General features: G+C 40.6%; 1 protein-coding gene and 1 long non-coding RNA gene across 4 annotated transcripts in view; one reads left to right on the top strand and one right to left on the bottom strand.

Moving 5' to 3' along the window:
• GSAP (gamma-secretase activating protein) overlaps positions 1–5,167 on the bottom strand; it is a 45,550-nt gene extending 40,383 nt beyond the window's left edge. For both annotated transcript variants that reach the window (XM_021384514.1, XM_021384515.1), the window contains exons 1-2: positions 4,961–5,167; positions 2,140–2,213 (exon numbers count right to left, since the gene is read on the bottom strand). In XM_021384514.1, the coding sequence (XP_021240189.1) occupies positions 2,140–2,213; positions 4,961–5,045 (159 nt within the window). In that variant the 5' untranslated portion in view covers positions 5,046–5,167. The remainder of the gene's footprint in view (positions 1–2,139; positions 2,214–4,960) is intronic.
• Positions 4,346–7,863, top strand: LOC110392351. 2 transcript variants are annotated; one of them, XR_002434319.1, is made up of 3 exons: positions 4,346–5,033; positions 6,775–6,923; positions 7,692–7,863. It is a non-coding gene; the product is annotated as an uncharacterized LOC110392351 (long non-coding RNA). The 2 variants fall into 2 exon arrangements; XR_002434320.1 differs by lacking the exon at positions 4,346–5,033 and adding an exon at positions 5,207–5,404.

Genomic DNA, 18,957 nt, shown 5'->3' with positions numbered 1-18,957 from the left:
AATTTAGAAGGCTCAGCATTAATAACTCAGGTCCCCGTCTGTTCAGGTCATTGGCTGAGAGCTATGCAGCTACAGAGTGGGCTGCTATACGTGCGCTCCCTCCGATACACAAACCACCCAGCCCAGACTGACCTGAGCTTTGGGGCAGGCACATCCATGTGTTCCCATGCAGGCAGACAACTGAGGATGTCCTCATTGCCACCAACATCAATAGCCTCTCAGCGGGTACCAACTCTTTCAGCTGATGAGCAGAATTTTTATTGCTCAAAGAAATAAACGTGTACCACACGCTATGAACAAATTCCTCTGAGAGAAGCATCACATATTTAATGCAGTACTGACTTAAAATACATTTGTTCTTAGTGAGAACACTCCAGGATGCATCTCAGCTTACCCATACCGCATATAAAAAAAACTACCAACAGATCACACTTACAGTAGAAGCAAATAAACTATGTCAGCAATCTTCCCAATAAAGGAAGAACCGAGGTGTTGGTTCTTCTGCCGGCTGACTCACCCAAGACGAGAAAGATCTGACTACATTGTAGCGGTAAAAGAACAGGAAAAGCAGCAACAGTGGCATCCCCTTTGCACTGATATATGAGAGGTAACAACTGCAGCACAGCTGTGCACTTTGCTACCTTTACCTCCGGGACTTTCTCATCCAGCCACTCATACCACACTGGCTGCAGAGATCACTTTATTCCTCAAATCAGGAAACTACAGCAAACATGTCAGTAATTCCTTGCGTGCGCTTCACTTTCAGATTGAGGGAACTAAATTTACACGTTTGAATCCTCCTTTGCATCTTTGGCCAATTCAGTCAGTGGAGTCTAGTGAATATTTGTCCACCTTCTCCACTTCATACACCTTCTCCCAAAGGCTGTGGGAGGTGGGACACTACCGGTGGCCATTTCTCTAAATTCCAGTTTTCGAAAGATCTGCACCAACTACAACGGCAGTTCAAACTGCAAGCAGACATCTACCCTGAGATGGGGTGTCAAACTACATCTCACCCCTTTTGCCAGCTCCAAAAGCTCAAACAGCACTCAAGGCAGTTGGACTCTTCTGTCAAAAGCTCAAGAAAGGAAGGAGTCACTCAAAGCTTAGTGCGAGAGACCACTGGTGCTGGAAAGCAGCAACGCCACACAAACACAGGTCTCCTGCAGAGAGTTCGATGGATCACTTTCATTAAATCTTTATAACTTTGAGTAATGCAAAACTTGACACTTTGTTTAGTATTGTTTTTAATGATTACTGTCTTGCAGACTCTCCTCCCTATGCTTGTACTAAAGGAAACATCCACCCACAGTTAAAGTCTGTTATACCTTGATGAAGGCCTCGCCTCTTCCCTTAACCCTGGAGAGCTGAGACAGAGGGGAATGAAAAGCAGCTCTATTCTGCTGGAGTCTGCCATCTCCAGTTTGCGCTTTCCAAGAGCTAAGACCCTCCAGAATACAACTGGGTTTTCAGATTGCTCTGAGCTGCACAGCAAAGAACCACAGTTTGTCTCCTCAAGGGTAAACCTTCCCAAACCATTTAGAAATTTCTTGGAACTACATGAGTTTTGACTTAATATGAAAAGGATAGCTCTCGCACTTCAACACATCAAATAAGCTAAGGCAGCTTGAGACTACACGCAGTAAAGCGCTACAGATGCATCCTAAAGAAACAACAGCAACAAAAAGGTAGTAGCAGAGTTACAGATATGGCATCTTTACATAAATATTCAGTCCCATTAACGTATAATTGAAGCAGTGCATATGAATCTAGTGGTCAGACGTCCCTAAGAAATTCTCAGGGTGAAAGAATATGCTGCTTATGAAGAGTTTATCTGTTAAGGAAATGGCTTTTCATTCAAGGTGAGATTCTGGCCCCAAAAAATCAACCGCAAAAACCCTATAACCTGATGAGGTCAGTGCTTTACTCTCCACTTCATTACTCCTAATGTTCGTCTGAGTGGAGATGGGTATTTTCCCATTGCCCAAATCTCCAAGTTGTAATCAGTCAAGTTTTCATGTTCTAGTTCTTCTTGCAAGAAAAAAAAAAAAGATTCATGTGCAAGGACTCCAGTAAGTATAGGCAAACACACAGCAATATTCTCAGGAATATTTTCACAAAGCTCCATGACAGACTTACCTTCCAGGTATAAATAATTTTTCCATTTCTTTCAACATTCACAATGTAAAGTGCTGACAAATTCTCAGACGTATCTGAAATTATAACAAAAGGCACAAGATTTTCACTTGAGTTAGTTCCTCATACACAGACATATTTCAAGCAAAGGTATTCGGTACATGTTTACAGTCGTATACTTATACATGCCAAAATTTACTACCTTTTGAAAAAAAACAGATCAAATATTTCTTATGCTATGATTTAATCTCATAAACTTCAAAACAGAAGGGTCACTATATGAAGATAGATGGAGCATGAGGAAAAGCGTCAGCCACCCCAGCTCCCTAAGGAATGCCTAGAAATAAACTACACCTTCAGAGATCAGCTCTACAACAAAAACAAGAGCCACGACACCAAACTAGATATACATGCAATATATTTACAGGTACAAGGGAATCAAGTGGTACAGGACAAGAGAAAGGAAAACACTGGGGGAGGGAAAAAAAAAAAAAAGTATAATATCGTACCACAGATGACAAAAGTGCATCTTATACCGATTCTGCTTTGTACAGTAATCACTGTAATCACCAAAAGTGTGTTTATCTTGGCTGGAACTTGCATTAGAAGAGGAAATTTTGCTCTTAATAAGCCCGAGAGCTGCATGACTGGCCTCAATTTTAAGATATAGGTAGCATGTAAGTATGAACAAGAAGAGTTCTCTGCAACTCTTGGCAAGCATTTTGCACTTACCACAAAGTCTTGACTGGAGAAAGCAGCGAGAAACTTAGTTTCACAAGCCTAATACTATGAACCTTGCTAGAACAGATTGTGGTGGTAAGAAAAAAAACTGTTCGGAAACATTTTCAGAGGTGAACAATTTTGATGTGGGAGGACAGAAAATCCTCAGCCTATATTTAACAATACATCACTTTCTACTGGCTTGGTGTTTGATACGAATTACACGTCGCTGAACACTGTCTGTGGGAATATGTAACCAAAGTAGAAGTGGCAATGATCCCTGCCTTGGGAAAGTCCTGCAGTAAAGCTTTGCATGCAGAATTACAACTTCTTCCTCATCTCACACCTTCGCCTAGCAGATGAAGGGCTGCAAACAAAGCCAACCCAACCTGCCTGCCCAGCAAACAGCTCTTATTGACATGCTCAAAAGAACGTGTTTTGATTTCCTGAAAGCCATTATATGGAAATCATACAAAAATGAGTGGAATTAAGAGAGCTAGGCTGGTTCTCTTCACCTACCACTCCCCTCCCTTGATCACAGCTACTCCCAGCTCTCAGGCCATTAGGAATGCTCACACACTATCAAAGGGCTTTCAAGTCTTCAGGAAATAAAATAGTAAATATGGAGAACTACAATATCTGAAATCACTGACACAAAAGCACCAGGATGCCTAAATACAACTGGCTTTCTGCAAAAAGGTATTTCTGTGATGTTTAAAGTAATCTTTAAAGATTCCAGCCTCCCACGTGCACATTCCTAATACATCAGCATCAAATTCAGGGGAAAGAAAGAGTATACACAAACAGAAGTTAATATGCAATGCAGAAGCGTTATTATTGGGTCAGACACACCTTCCAATCTGAAGTCCGATTCTGTATTATCATGTACACTTACTGAACAAAAAGTCTGTCCCTTTCCCAAGCACAGGTGAGCACCTTTCTGCTATCTCCACAAAAAACACAGAGATTAATTGATTACAGAGATTTTCAGAATTTTACCTCAACTCCCTTCAGCAGAAACCCTATACCTCACTGCTCCTCAGTAAACTTTCTGGTATATGTGAAATAAATGTTAACAGATTTTGTAACTGGAAACGTGGGAAGCAACTTGGTTTATGAAGCCAAAGGAGCTGATACACTGACTTAAAGCCAAAAAGGTTTTCTATGGGACTACAGCCCCCTAAAGGGGTAGATAAGCTAATTAACTAAAAACAATCAAGGGACTTGGACACAGTGCACAACAACCCTGTGTTCCCACTGCAGCCACGGTTATCATGCTGTTCAAATCTATGTACAGAGGAAGGCTTCCAGCAGTTTCTGAAAAGCAGAACTTGACCAGCTTCCTTGCAGACAAATGAGAACAAACACAAGCACAATACCACAGGGCCAAAAACACAGTACAGTCACTCTTTTTCCAACCTCCTTCTCTCACCCTGCTGGGACATCCAACACCTCACCTGATTTTAATTAGCACTTATTCACCACGTACACAGAAGCGGGGTTTTGGTTGTTTTATTTTTGGCTGTGTGTTGTGTTGTTTTTTTTTCCTTTCTTTCCCAGAAAGGGCTGTGGGGTAGAAGAAAGAGGCACATGCTAAGCTTCTTTTTGGAACAAAGGGGAAAGAAAGGGCTATGCGTGAAGAACCGAACGAGCTGCGAGGAGCAACATAAGCTCCTTCGGATCTGAGAAGTGCTCTGAGGACACCGACTCTGCCGCCTCCGGCACCCTCAGCCGCACTGACGCGAGGGCAGCGCCCCCACACACCGCCGGGCTCAGCCCGCGCAGCTCGGGGCCGTCACAGCCCCCACACAGCAGCGGGACAGGCGAGCTCAGCCCACACAGCTCGGTCCGGCCGCCCTCCCCGCTCGGACGGGGGCACTGCGCCGCCGCCATTTCCCTGGCCCCCTGTGGCCCCGAGGCGGCCCGGCCCCGACGGAAGAAGCGGGAAGGCCGCACCGGGAGCGGCTCGCGGGGACTCGTGCCCGGCCCGGCTTCTCCGCCCGCCGGAGAGCAGCGCACGGAGGCGGCTGGGAGCGGAGGAAGAGAGGGAGGGAAGGAGCGGGCTCTCCTCAGCGCTGCCCCGCGCCCGCCAGCGCAGCGTTACCTAGAGCCGCAGCCCAACCCCGCGCCGCCAGCCAGGGCACCACGTCCCTCTGCAGGTCAAACTCAGCCGCCAGGTGAAGCAGCATAGCAGCCCCCTCACAAACCGACCACTCTCCGGCCGGCACTGCCCGCCTCACGGCGCCGGCTGCTGCGGGGCGGTCCCCTCCATGGGCCGGCCCCTCGGGCCTGCTCGGCGTGGCGGGTGTCAATCAGCCGGCGGCCGCGAGGAATGGCTGAGCGCGGTGCCGCCCCGCTCAGTCCGGGCTGTGGTGCTGCTCCGGGGCCTGGCGGGCTCCCGTTGCCTCCTGCGGGATGTTAGCAGTGCAGTCAGTGCTTGAGAGTCCCCGCGTGCTGTCTCCAGCTGGCTGGGTGGCTTCAGGCTGTTTGGCAGGCCTTCGTTTGTCCACTGGAGATGAGGGGCTGAAGGAGATGTTTCTCCTGAGAGGTATTGCGATGAATATTTATGCATTTTTCAAGCTTTCCTCACAGATAGAGCACTTTAAACAATTACCTGTGGGTGAGGGTTGGTGACAAACTTGAATCAGGCAGCGGTCACTGATGGAATGTCCTGCTCGTAGTCTGCAGTCCCACGTTTGGCTGAGCAGTGTTTGGCGTTTCCCTTTCCCACAGAGTCCCTGTTTTCTGCGATTACACACTCTGCGGTTGTGTGCTGGGTAGATTGAGCCTCTGTACAAATGGCTTTAACAGAGAAGCTCAGAACCTGGGATGCCCCCTGAGACCAGGTCTGGCCTGAGGTAAAGCTTAGTGAGATCCTCAGGGTCTTCAGGTTGGGTTATTGGGTTTTTGTTCACTTTGGTGGTGGGTTGTTTTGGTTTTTTTTTGTTTTGTTTTTTAGCATTTGAAAATACTTGTAGCACTGATAAGATGCTGTTCATGACTATCTATAGCCTGCCTGTAATTACCATTTCCCTTCTGATGCATGCTGATGTCAGCAGCTAAAAGTGGCTCAAATGTGGACAGGCTGTAGTAGCACGTACCAATCCGCTGTGCTGCAAGGACAGAGCGGCTTCAGCCAGATCTAACAACCAGTAGTAAGTTTTTACCGTCATTGCTAAGCTTAGGAGCTATATAAAGACCAGACCACAATCAGGTACATCAGCCAAGTGCAGACGAGAGGCAAGTTGTCACTCAAATGCAAAGCAGACTTGCTTTCTCTCAAACTATGGATGACTTTTACAATTCTGTCACAAGTTTCAGGATCAGTATTTTTCTTAAAGCACATTGGATCAAGCGATTATGCAAGAATTTCAGCTGATGTTTTCTCTGTTTTGAAATAGATCTTGACTGGTATATTTATTTTAGAGGTATAAGCAGAGAACAGAGATAAGATCCCAAACTGATGCTTTTTCTAATAGATGAGGTTGGGATAATTCATGATTATGACTATTTGGAGTTGATGCAAAAACATTTGGAGTTTATTCAAAAAGAGAAGCAAGCAAAGGAGGGAAGCCAAGCCCAAGCAATGACTGTTGCTCTAACTATGTGCAAAAAGGAAAATTTTCACATGGAGAAAATCTCCTGTGTTAAGGCTAGGACGAGGCCCAATAGCAGGATTTTACATTGTCCTACTATAAAGCAGAAAATGTGGAGGTGGATAAGAGTCTGCTCTCCAAATGAAAAAGGAGGAAAAAAATTAAATAGAACTCCCCAGTTTGATGGTTCTTCTTTTTTTTTTTTTTTAGGAAAAAAAGAACAGCTGTCACTGTGCTTTTGTTTCAAAATCAACCCTGACAGTACTGTTCTTGAAAGAGAGCCCACGAAGCTGATAAATTAATTATTCTCTAATGTTTACAGTCTGAGAATCAAACGATGATGCTGCTCTTCTAAAGTATGTTGTGCAATATGTGAAAGGCCTTTGAGCAGGAGTTAGCCAGAGTAACTGCTGAGTGTGCCATGGAACACGATAAAAGAAAAATAAAGATGTTCTCATATGGTATAAGCAGGTGAGTAGCTGTACAGACAACTGAGTGTAGAAAAGATCCATTCACTTATGGCTTGTGCTTGGGATCCATTCCACAGTCCTTACTCAGGAATACTGCTGTAAAAGTTTGTACAAGACTTCACAGTCAGGTGTGAAAGGAAAAACCTTTCCTGTTGAGATATTTAAAACAAAATTTCCGCCGAGTCTGCGTTCTCACTGCAAAGGATTTGCTCTTCATTATTTTTGTATGACCAATATTTGCATTATCATCCTAAAGTTAATACATATTCTTTCTAGAGACATCTGGGACCTCACCTCCATTGCACTGTCCTGGGAAGTTGGAAGCATCTCTGATGTTTGTCTCTGAACTCAGGAGAAGCAGAAAAGTCTTTGCAGTGAGACAAAGGAGGAAATGGTAGCTTGACAGATGAAAAGATTTGAGAAACAGGAAGGGATGAAGCGATACATGACTGTCAGGCTTCAGAGATACAGAAACATAAGAAAAGCAACCATGTAGAGCTGGGGGTGATGGGATCAGCAGGAGCTGAAGGAATCGACAGGAGCAAGGAGCCAGAACAGAAGATAAGAAAGAATCTGGAAAAACAAGACAAAAGCTTATAACCTGTTCATAACTAAAATCACACAGTCCTCCCAGAAATTAAGTTGGGATTCCTGAGTTTCTCTGTTGATTAGCAAACTATTTGAAATTTGCTATTTTCCAGTAGCTTATCCATATAAAAAGGCACAATATTACTTCAGCCAGTTTTTTTTTTTGTTGTTCTCGTTACAGAGGTTTCCTTGTGACTCTTCAAAATCCAACACTGCTGATGACCTTTGGGAAGTGCTTGGGAATGTCATTTTGATTCCATGGAGTAATTAGCTGTTCTTTTTGTTCTTCCTCAAAAAAATACACAAATGTATATGAAAAATGACAATAAAACCACTTTTAGTTCAGAAAACAGTCCCATTTGTTATATCTTTTTTTCATTTCTAAAACATAATCCACTCTGAACAAAATAAAAGTGAAATCTTAAGGAGCAAGAATTGTATAGTACAAGATGAATGATATTTCAAGGAGAGTTATCTAGTATGAACAATGTTTTTTAGCAATTTCTTATTTTTGAGAGCTTAACTTTGTCATTATAATTTACAGTAATGATGTACATTAGGAATACCTGAAAATATATTCAGGAGCAAGCAAATGGTTTGCCTGTCTGTTTGTGTGTTTATCTAGTACAGATAATACTAGATATACTTAAAATCAAATAAATGAGTTTGCAGTAAATTCAGAAAGTAATGCAGTTTCTGATTTAACTTTTTAAAATTTTTATAGGAAAGATCATAAAATGCTGACAACTCATGTCAGTGTTAACCTGAAAGTGAAACTCAAGAGTGCCTAACTACTAACATGTACAAGTTAGCCCATCTTTCAAGAAACAATAGACAGTTGCAGATCTTGGGTTTTACAGGCTAACATGTAAGGTGTGGCTGAGCAAGCAAGCTGTCTTGCAAGAGAATTTGCAATGCCACAAAGGAAGCTAAATGTGCTCTTTCTCCTCAAGATAATCACTAAGTGTTCGCTACAGCAGCTGTCACCTGAATAGTGCCAAATACTTTGAACTGGGACGGGGTTTCTTCTTTCTCTTCCAGTGTTCCCCTTGTTATCTGATCTTTTGTTTTCTCACTTCCACCTTTAATGTTCAGTGCAAATACCTATTTCCTTTACAACTGTAAAAGATAATTCACAGCTTTAGATCTCATTATGTAAAACTTGTGATTTCCTGAACTGGCAGTCTGGCTATACGTGTTATGGGCCATATCTGCGGGACCAAATATCCAGACTGAATTCCTAGAAGCATAACACATTCCTTGGAAACCACAAAACTGACTCATTCAGTGTACTTCAAGTAACAGTGCAGTGAGTGATACCATTTCAGTCCACATACAGAAAATTAAAAGCTTGACACAAAAGCCATAAACATCTAAAAAAATAACCCTTACATTCTCCTCAGTGGGCTTTGAATTAAGACGGAGTCCCGATATAGTCTTAGTAATGCCAGCTTTGCTAGATGGAGAAAGAAGCTCTTGTTTTTAAGAAAGAATACTTATCTCTGCCAAGTGAAATTAGTGCTATAATTCATTTCTTCCTTTTTCTTTGCATTTTGAAACCAAAACAGGAATTTCACTTTCTATTTCTATTCCATTTCCCTTTCTGATGATCACACAGTTAGTATGGATTTCTACAGACAGACTGAATGTTTGTGTAGGTGATTCCAATGGAGAAATCTGTAGTATAGGGATGTGAAAATAAAGCTCTTAGAAAAAAATGACAGATTAAATTTTTCTATTTTTTTTTTTTTAATCAGGATTCTGTTCCTTTCATATTAATGGGAGAACCTCCCTGGAGTTTTTAGCTGAAGTGGTTCTTGAACAAAGTCGGCATTAATAGGCAAACCTATCATCAAGGACAGTGACCCTACTGATCCCACTGCAACCTGCATCAAGATTTTCCGCCACTGGCAAAAGTTGTTGTGCTAATTGCATACGTGCCTATCATCACTCTACAAACAGTTCATGAGGCAGGAATTACAAAGTCATACCTTTAAGCAAGTGTGAGGCTGAAATGATTGACTGCCAACTTGGCATTAACCAGTCTAACACGCCTTTCAGCTCTCAACAGAATAAAGACTCGTTCATGCCTATCAATGAGAAGGAAAAAACGATATACAGAGCCATAAATCATTGATGTGTTCCATATCAGGAAATTATGCTTAAGACTTCTTATCTTAGTGGGAACCGACAGAATGAATATCTGAAATAATTATTTAAGCTCATGACAGCCTGGCAAACAGCTCATAACTTCTTTTGAAAGTACTGCTTACCAAGGCCATCCTCTTTTCCCACCACTTGTGCAACAGAGGATTTACTGTGATCTTGTCTAGACAGTTGTTTCCTTGAAGAATGTTTTCAAGCAGTTGAACACAGAAAATATAAATCAGTTGGTTTACTCAAGGAGATGGTCAGTATGTTCATTAAATCCTCTGCAAAGAACAAATAAGACACTATTAGTATTTTTGTAGTAAGAGTTAAAGCTGTGATTCAAGAGTGGTAGAGTAAAACATCTTTATCTCAGCGTATGAGAATAACACCTCACTCAGCATCTTTCACCACAAAATATCAGCATAAAACAGAGTGGATTCACGGAAGTCAGTCAGTATCCATTACAGATCCAGAGCTTCATGGACATGTTTTTCTATGCTTTGTTTAATAATTAATCATAGGATATAATCTTCTAACTACTAATGATACAATTTCTGTTGTGCTATTCATGCTCCTGTTGAACAATACCTTATTCTTTAAATAGTTCAACAGAAGTCAGTGACATGCTCAAGCCAATAACATGTTTCAAGTTGAAGAGACTTTGAAAAGGTATTCCTCAAAGTGAGGGAGGGAAACAGACCAGGGCCTAACGCAATCTGTGGCCATATCCCAAGTGGCCTTTTTTTTTTTCCACCAGTTCTCTCTTCACGGCCCAGGCACTAAGGCTCCTTTGTTCTTCACACAGAATAACCCCTACTAGCACTGATGAAAGCTCTGTGAACACACATGGTCTCAACAGCTGTTGAAGGAACTCTTTGCTCTGTTAATTCTTCCAGCTACAGCCTCATTAGGTCTAGTCAGTAGCACTTTGAATCTTGTTCTTTTTTCCTTTGTGATCTTTCAGTTTTGACTTTATTCTGTGCTGTAACAGAACACTGTCAATACTCTGCAACAGATTCATTACTGTTAAGGAGCCGATCTAATGAAGCGTTTATCAGCTTATCGAATCCAATTCGCTTTTAGATATGCTCTTATTTTCAGTGTTGCGTCCATTTTAAAATATAAAATAAACATTTAACACAAATACAGTCTTTCAAAAGACAGATACATTGGGTACTACAAACAGGGACAGCAGAGGATGAACACACTGGCTGAATTTCACCTCACTGAGCTTCAGCCTCCTTGAAAATAAGATTCTAGCGTGACTTCTTTGTGTAGTCTCCTGCTAGTTAATGAAGAAAGATAAGAATCCCAAAGAGCACTTGATACAGCCCAGGACTAGCACTTATTTTAGGGCACATTTTGTAAATCCAACCCAACTGTGGATGGGCCTCCTGCTCCTTCCACCTGCAGCCATGCCTATCAGCCACGTGCAGCTGGAGGCCAGGAGAAAAGCAAGGCTGCAATTACAAAATCTGCCTGCAATTAGATCACACACAGTATTATTTGAAAGGAGTCCCTGAGGGTGTGGTTTGATGAGTAGCTGATCTAACGACTCATGGCCTTGGAAGAAAGGTGTCAGACTTCCCCCCCCCCCCCCCCATCTTGCTTTGTTTTTTCCTCCTTCCCTCATCCACAGGTCCTCTATGTTTACCAGCCCTGCTGCACATCTGGTGCCTCTGTGATCCAACTGTACTTGTTAATCCACTAAGTCTATTGATTTTTATTTAATGATTTAATTTTCTGCCACGTGATTAAGGTGTCTCAGGTCACAGAAAGCTTTTACAAGTGCCAGTTACTGCAAAAGGAAGTACTGTTAATGTGCAGCTGGCAGCAGGGAAGGGAACAGAAGAATAGGAGACCTCCCTGTACTGGCAGCAGTGAAGTGGTAGAGCCGCACAGCACATTCAGAGCCTTTGCTGGAGGTTGACAAACATTTTCCTCTAGCTTTCTGGGTGAAAGAAGCAGTCATTTTCACCCAGCATTGCTCTTGGCCGTTGCCTGGCCACCACTGGCATGGCTTCCAGACCAGAGAAGTGATCCAACTGAAAAATAACCCTGAGGGGAGAAAGCAGAAGGTGGGAGGAATGGATTCCTTACACCTACCTGTCGAGTTTACCGAACCCTTACACTCAAAAATATCACATAGAAGTGGGAACAAACCACTGGTGCTGGGCAAAGGGCCTTGGGGCAGTGAAGGTCGTGGTGCTGGGGCACAGCTAGGGCCACTTCCATTTCTGCCAAACCATAGCCTGGGGATGGGGTTAGTTGTCCACAGGGGCACATGCTTCTCCCCACTTATAGTAAGCACAGCCCAGGTATTAATTGTTAGCTGATATAAGTTAGATGACAAAACCCCATTCTTATATCATTTGCCTGACTTCCTATTTCCACTGGAATCCATTGAAACCCCTAGTTTTTAATACCTTATTTGTATGTTGTAATAACCTTTCCTTTGAAACAGTACAACACTTTAAATACATTCAAATTAGACTCTCAAATCTGAATACATTTCCCTGGCACATGCTAAAAATACCTTTAATTTATTACACACATTAGTTCCAATAAATGCCACATTAATAAACAGAGAGGGTGTACTTCATTAGTCACACAGCAGTTTCTTTTTCCAAAATACATTCAGAATTCTATCTGACCTCTTTTAACAATGAACTATTTATAGGATCCATAAGGGCCTTATCCTCCAACCCTGACTCAGCCAAAACTCACAACTGACCTTATCACCTCCTGTAGTCTATTCTTATAGCTGTGCTCATATGAAGAGCTTTTATTCACTGACCTGGCTTGGGGAGTATATTCTCATCAGTATGATGTTGCGGGCTTGATGCCCAGTTCATCTGGACTTGGTAAATGTCACAGAATCAAGTCCTAAGCATGCGTATATTATTTTTACAATGTTATATATACAAAAACAAAGGAAAAATATGCGGCTAGCTTCTGTTTCCAGTATCACAATGATAAACTCAGTCTACTTTAGGTTTTCACAGCTACAAACAAAATAATTGTATTCTCCTTATTTTGGAAGATAATGCATTTATTTTTAGAAGAAAGCAGTTAGCAAGTTTCTGAATCATAACAATTATTACTAAATAAAGCAGTAATTTTTCTCAACGAGACATAATTGTTTTAAAGTAGAATATTGTTGCAATGTTACGTGATTGTACTAGCTCAACGTGCCAACACAAATTATATTATTTGATGTCATAATTATGTCAATATTCCTACCTGTTGGAAGAGCCAATTCTTCTGAAAAAAATAGAAGATTAAATTGTGAACATGCATAACGGCAAATGATTGTAACTGCTTAAAAACCCTGTGTATCATGAATTAATGTAACCATGAATTAGCCAATAAATCATACATAACATTGTTGGAACATCTCTGCCATATTGGGTTAGCTCAATTATCTAGATAAACTGGTATCACAGACATGGATCCTACTAGATATTAAAGAAAAAGATGCAGAGTCCATAGCAAACAAAAAAACCTCATGATCTATAACTACTGTTGTTGTCCCTAATAATTATTTTTCTTTCTGATACAGGCTGATAACCTTTCCTAATAGAAGCTAATATCTCGTCATATCAAAAATACTCTCAACAGTCTACCATCTTTCAGTTTGTTTGAATGATTCTTCCATTTATAAAGGTTCTAAATAGACAAAGTTGAGATATCATCTTTCCAAAACATATTGTTACACACCTATTTCATTTCCTTATTTTTCCTTTTAAAGTGGAAGAATCCAGCATTTCAGGTGCTTTTCTAAGTCCCCAGTGCTTTTTTCACTCACATCTGAAACAATTCTATTTCCCCATATCATATTATACCCATGGCAAATATTTTTATTATAATATTTTTAATAATATTTATACTATAATATTTTTACTAAAATACATTTACTATATATACAAATCATTAGTATATTATATGATGGTGTTTTGTAGCTCCTGTATTTTATTTGTTCTTTAGAATATGAGTGGGCAATATACAGGAGTCTTCAGTTAGCTATCTGTTACAATGCCTAGGCCTGTTTTTCCAGTACTTACAGTAAAGGTAGAATCAATTGTGTTTATGAGGAGTTGAAGGAGTTCCTTCAGTCAGCATTGTCATGGATTTGTCAGCTTTTGACATCATCTGTCGACACTGCCTGTTGGGATAGTTTCACAAGCCCTTGGAGCTTTGTCCTTTTCATTTATAGTTCTAATTGAACTTCAAAAAAAATTCCACTGGCTATCTGCAAATGTTACCAATTTAGAATGTGCTTGTTTTTCCAATTATTCTAAAATATAGATAGATACCTCTCCAAAACTGCACAGTAGCACTTCATTCTACTGTAGTTGCCTTCTGTGTACTTAGTGGGATGTACATCATCACTGTGATAATAAGGCAACTTTTTTTGAGGTTGGCTTGGAGATCATGTATAGGATGATTAAAGGATATATGTAGTTTAGCTCCTCTTTTTTTTTTTTTTGTAGTTTCTTCACATTTGCAGTGTAACTGCCACTTTCATGAAAGAAGGCTTGCAGGCACATCCATCCATCCTTGATTTGAGGACACACAGATAGGAGCAGTGGCAGAGAGGAGAGAAAGGAGCAGCCCGTAGTCAGCCATGCTGCAGGCTGAGCTTGAGCATTTTTTCCCTCCCAATAACAGTCCATGGCTGTGGTGGAAAGCAGACCATGTGTGCCCTGACCATTCCATTACTGGCATCAGAGGAGATAGTTCTCTTACTGTATCCCATGAGAATCTTTTAGCTAATATTTAGCAAGTTCAGTACTCACAAGCAGTATCTTCAAGGGGACCTGTTTACTTATCAGCTGTATGAAGGTTCCATGTGGATAAATACTAATTTTAGATCTGGTTTCAGCTCTTTTGTTCATTCCAGCTCTCTTATATTGTCCTCATGCTTAATGACAAAGACCATTGAGCCCAATGTCTGAAAAGCAGCAGCCTTTATGCCTTGTCATTTTTTTTTCCCTAAGGTCTCTAGGTTCGCTTTCTTACCTCCAAAGTACTGCTGCTTTAGATAGCAGTGCCAGTTTCCCTACAGGTATGGACCAGCCAGCCTCCTCCTTCATCTATTCTTCTGCACTCCACTCTTTGTACCTTCAGAAAAGGTCAATTACAAATGCTGCAGAGAAAGTTACAAGAAGCACTGTGATTGTCAACTAAAGATATTATGTCTTGGAAGTTAAGCTTCATCCCAATCTCTAAATTGTCAGATTTCCCCATAAATAGACAGGTACGTGGCACAAAGATGAACATTTAATATTACAAGGTGTTCAGATTAATTAGAACTCTGTGTCTTCTTGTAGTCCATAAGAAATGTTTAATTCCTTCTTAAATTTTGGCCTCAGTGATCTTTTTTTATCTATGGCCTAATTAGTGAGTACATGAGAAGTAAGAGAGAGATACAAAAGAGAATTATTTAAGAAACTGCCTTCATTTAATTGCTTTGAATTAAATTCAAACTCCTGCTCTGTCTTTCCCGTATAGCACTTTTTAGTCTTCTAGTGCTCTTTTCTATCTTTTCTAAGTTAAACACAATCTTTTAAATTTGTCTTCTGACTAGATGCTTTTTATTCTTTTAGCCTTTCCTGGATGACTTCTGAAGAAACATTTTGGAATACTTTCTCTAAAAGACAGAAATACGGTATCTGCATTTGATTTTCCACTTCATCACCACATTCTGATGATAAAGAGTAGAATTCTTCTTTACTTTCATGAGTTTTTTCATTCTTAAAAGTGAAGTTGAATGTATCATGCCTGATTCTGATTTTTATTTGATCAGTTTATATTAACTTCTGTGTTACTTACTTTGTAATCCTTCTGCTATTGGCTTACTTGTATTACAAGAAAAATGTACTTGTAGCCATGGTTCTCTCCTGGAAAAAGAAAGGCTAAATGGAAGTGATTATTTGTGTCGCATAAAACTTCAGATTAACTGAATCTGAAGGTGTTAGGTTAGATCTAATCTCATCTAAGCAGCGTCTTGCTTCTGACAGTGGCCAGTCTCCAATGCTAAGAGATTGCATATAAAAAACATGAAAGGCTATGTCTACTATCTACTTCTGTTTCAGAAGGGATCAAAACAATTTGGAAGCTATTGATTATTTTAGTATCCAGAAAATCCTGTGACAATTAGCTTCATGATTTGGTAAAAATGCAAAAGTCCATCTGTCTGTTTAATTCTCCCATCTGATAATCCTGTTCACTGTACTCTATTTTTTATTTTAAGAAAAATAGTGCATAATCACACTCTTATCAGGATTTTATATATATTTATCACATTTTCTTTACCTGTCATCTTTCTTTTAAGGCAAGGAACCTGTTTAATGTCTTTACAAAACCTATCCTCTACTTCTTATCCTCATTACAGTTCTCAGTGCTTTTCTATGACTGCATATTATACAGTTTTTATCCTTTGTAGTTGTTGGTTTTTATTTTGCTGGGAGACTCATGGATCCAAAATTTGTATCTTTTACATTGTAATAAGATTCCCTGTGACTTGTCTTACAACACTGCCTATTTGCTTGTCAAATTCTTTCCTAAGACTTCTAATTTCCATTTACTACTCTACTTTCCATAAATATCTTTTATGAAGGCATGTAAATGCGCCGTTTGTTTTTCACAGGCACAAAACCCATCTAAGGTTAATTACCAATTAGAGATCACACATTGCATTTGCGCTGCAGTTCCTGTGTCAGGAGCTGGCAGGAACTGAAAGGCAGCAGTTGTCTAGGGCACCACGCTGGTGTGAAGAGCATAACCACTGTAGAAGCAGACTGCACTTGGCGCCGTCCACACTGAAGGCTTCAGAACACTGAGATGAACCGATTTCATCATCCCCAGTAGGAAGCCATATAGCATCACTGCTTGCCAAACCCATTTTCTTACCTGCTTGTCACCCAGGAGGAGGAGTGGCCACACAGACCAGTCATGCCTGGCAGTTTCAATAGAATCATGGAATATCCTGAGGAGGAAGGAACCCAAAGGATTATCAAGTCCAACTTCCGGCTGCACACAGCACCACTCTCATCTGGAAAAAAAAATACATCCAAAAGTAAATATAGCATTAAAAAAAAGTTTGCATTATTTAGGAGCTATCACACCAAAGAATGCCTTAATTCTAATCAGCTGATTGTTGAGTGGCTTCATATTAAAGTGAGGTTACAGTTGTTTGGGTACCTTAAATATATTGGTATTTTTTATTGTTGTTGTTGTTATTTCTACTGTACCTGACCAGAACTCTGAATGTTCTGGGCTCCAAAAAGCTTTCCTTTTTCATAATTACACCATCTTTTACTTTATTCTATATTTTAATTACTGGTACTTGAGCTTTACATCAACTGTGTATTTTCAATTTAGTTATCAATGTCATCATTGACATTACTCCTTCCAAAGAAACCAAGCTATGATAGTTAAAAAAAAAGTATTAAAAAAAAAAACATGTATTAATATTAATTTCATTTTCTAAAAATTCTGAAGTACTATTTTTGGCTCTCAATGTTAAGATCCAATTCATAGGTCATTTTAAAAGTCAGCACATCTCTGTTTACCTGAACTAAAGCCAGTGAAGTCAGTGGAAAGTAATTCAGCCTACTGCTGGTATAGTGTTTGTCATTTCTGGAAAGGTTCAAAGTTGTTTGATGTATGGAAAGTTTGCAGAGGAGTAACTGTTCTTAAAATCAAGATGAAAGTAGAAAATGTGCTGTTGTCCCCACAGCACAACATGATGAAGCCACTCCGGAGGGCAGGCAGTGTCCCGCAGAGCCGCACTGCCAAGCCACAGTTCGGGCTGCGCTCACGCAACTGAGAGGTGACCTGAGAGCACTGAGCAAATGCACAACGTGCAGACCAGAGTTTTACCCTATGTCTACTGATCTAAGGATGGGATCCCCAGGGCATCATGTTCCCCAGGCCACAGAGATTCCCCCAGTGCTTCATTTTAAGATGCAGAGGTCTGTAATGCTGTCCCTTCTTCAGCCTGCAAATGGGCTCACTGGGTGAGCACTGCATACTTCTTGCTTTCAAACCACCAGTGTAAGAATATCTTTCAGCGGACTGAAAATGCCTTATGAGTAGATCTGCTCATGCCTGCTAGCTTCAGTTTTGTCCTGTTCGGCAGTTCTGCTGTAATAGTTTCTCTCTGAGCACAGCTTTGATAACAGTCGTCACATGCAGGGGAAACTAGGAGTTTTGAAACACAGTGCTGTTCTTGGAAGACCAGTTTTATCAGAGCAGACTGGCTCTTTCAGGTGAAATGCCATGAATTGACTTGTAAATCTTGGACACACAGTTTGCAATAGCTATGTGACTGCTTCAGAGTGCAAAGAAGCAGTTCTATGATTAAGAGGGAGGAAGAGCCCTGCGGTTAATGCGAGGAGGAAGGCTTTGTCTTCTCCATGGAGGCTACAAAGGAAATTTTCAAGAAGTAGCTAAACACTAATGAAAGCATCCAAGCGATTGAGAATTACCTGACTAAAACTCTAAAGCTGTTTAGCCAATAGAGCAGGAAGGGAGAGATTTGTTCCCTCACAGCAGCTTTTTAACTACCAATTTCATACTGTAAAGCCATGCAAACAATGTGTGCAAATAATGAACTAGCAGAACTATTGCAACCAGGAGTGGGGACTGCTGCTGAGCTAAACTGGGCTCAGGTGCAGTAGTTTGCTGGGAGAGTGGTGTTTGCAAAGGTGGAGGGGATCTCATTCTTCCTGGTTCACTGGGACTGGACTAGATGGGGGTATAAATGGTGCCAAAGCAAACAAGCCTAGGGATTACTACTGGGCCTGAAGGATAGAATGGCAAGTTTTAGCACAAACTTGTGTGTAAGACATGTATCAGTTTTGCTTAAAACAGGTGTCTTTGAACAGTAAAATGTAGCTGTATTAGGATCTGCAAGTACCATGTTATCTTCTATTTTTATCTGTCTAAAAGTGAAGACAATGTCACAGTAATTTAGTTGGCATATTGGTCTCAGACTGTCCAAAATGCAGTTGTTCCACAAGTATATTGCTGAAGCTACAAGAAGTTAGATTTTACAGCATGTATTTTAAGTACCATAATCAGATCTTTCTTTAGATTTTCACCTTTAAGAACTCATCTAGAATACAAGATAAATGCGAAGAGAATTAGGGGCAGGTATTGAAGTCTTGGAAATAAAACTAATAAATATAAAAGCTGGAAAAAATAATATGCAACAAAAATAATTTAATGTGACTAGTGTATTATACGTAGGCTTTCTTTTTTAATGGAAACAATGCTAGAATTAAAGT

The sequence above is a fragment of the Numida meleagris genome, chromosome 1 (assembly GCF_002078875.1).
Source record: "Numida meleagris isolate 19003 breed g44 Domestic line chromosome 1, NumMel1.0, whole genome shotgun sequence".
Taxonomy (NCBI): Eukaryota; Metazoa; Chordata; class Aves; order Galliformes; family Numididae; genus Numida; species Numida meleagris.
The sequence above is the reverse complement of the archived record's forward strand: the minus strand, read 5'-3'. Positions and strand labels throughout refer to the sequence as shown.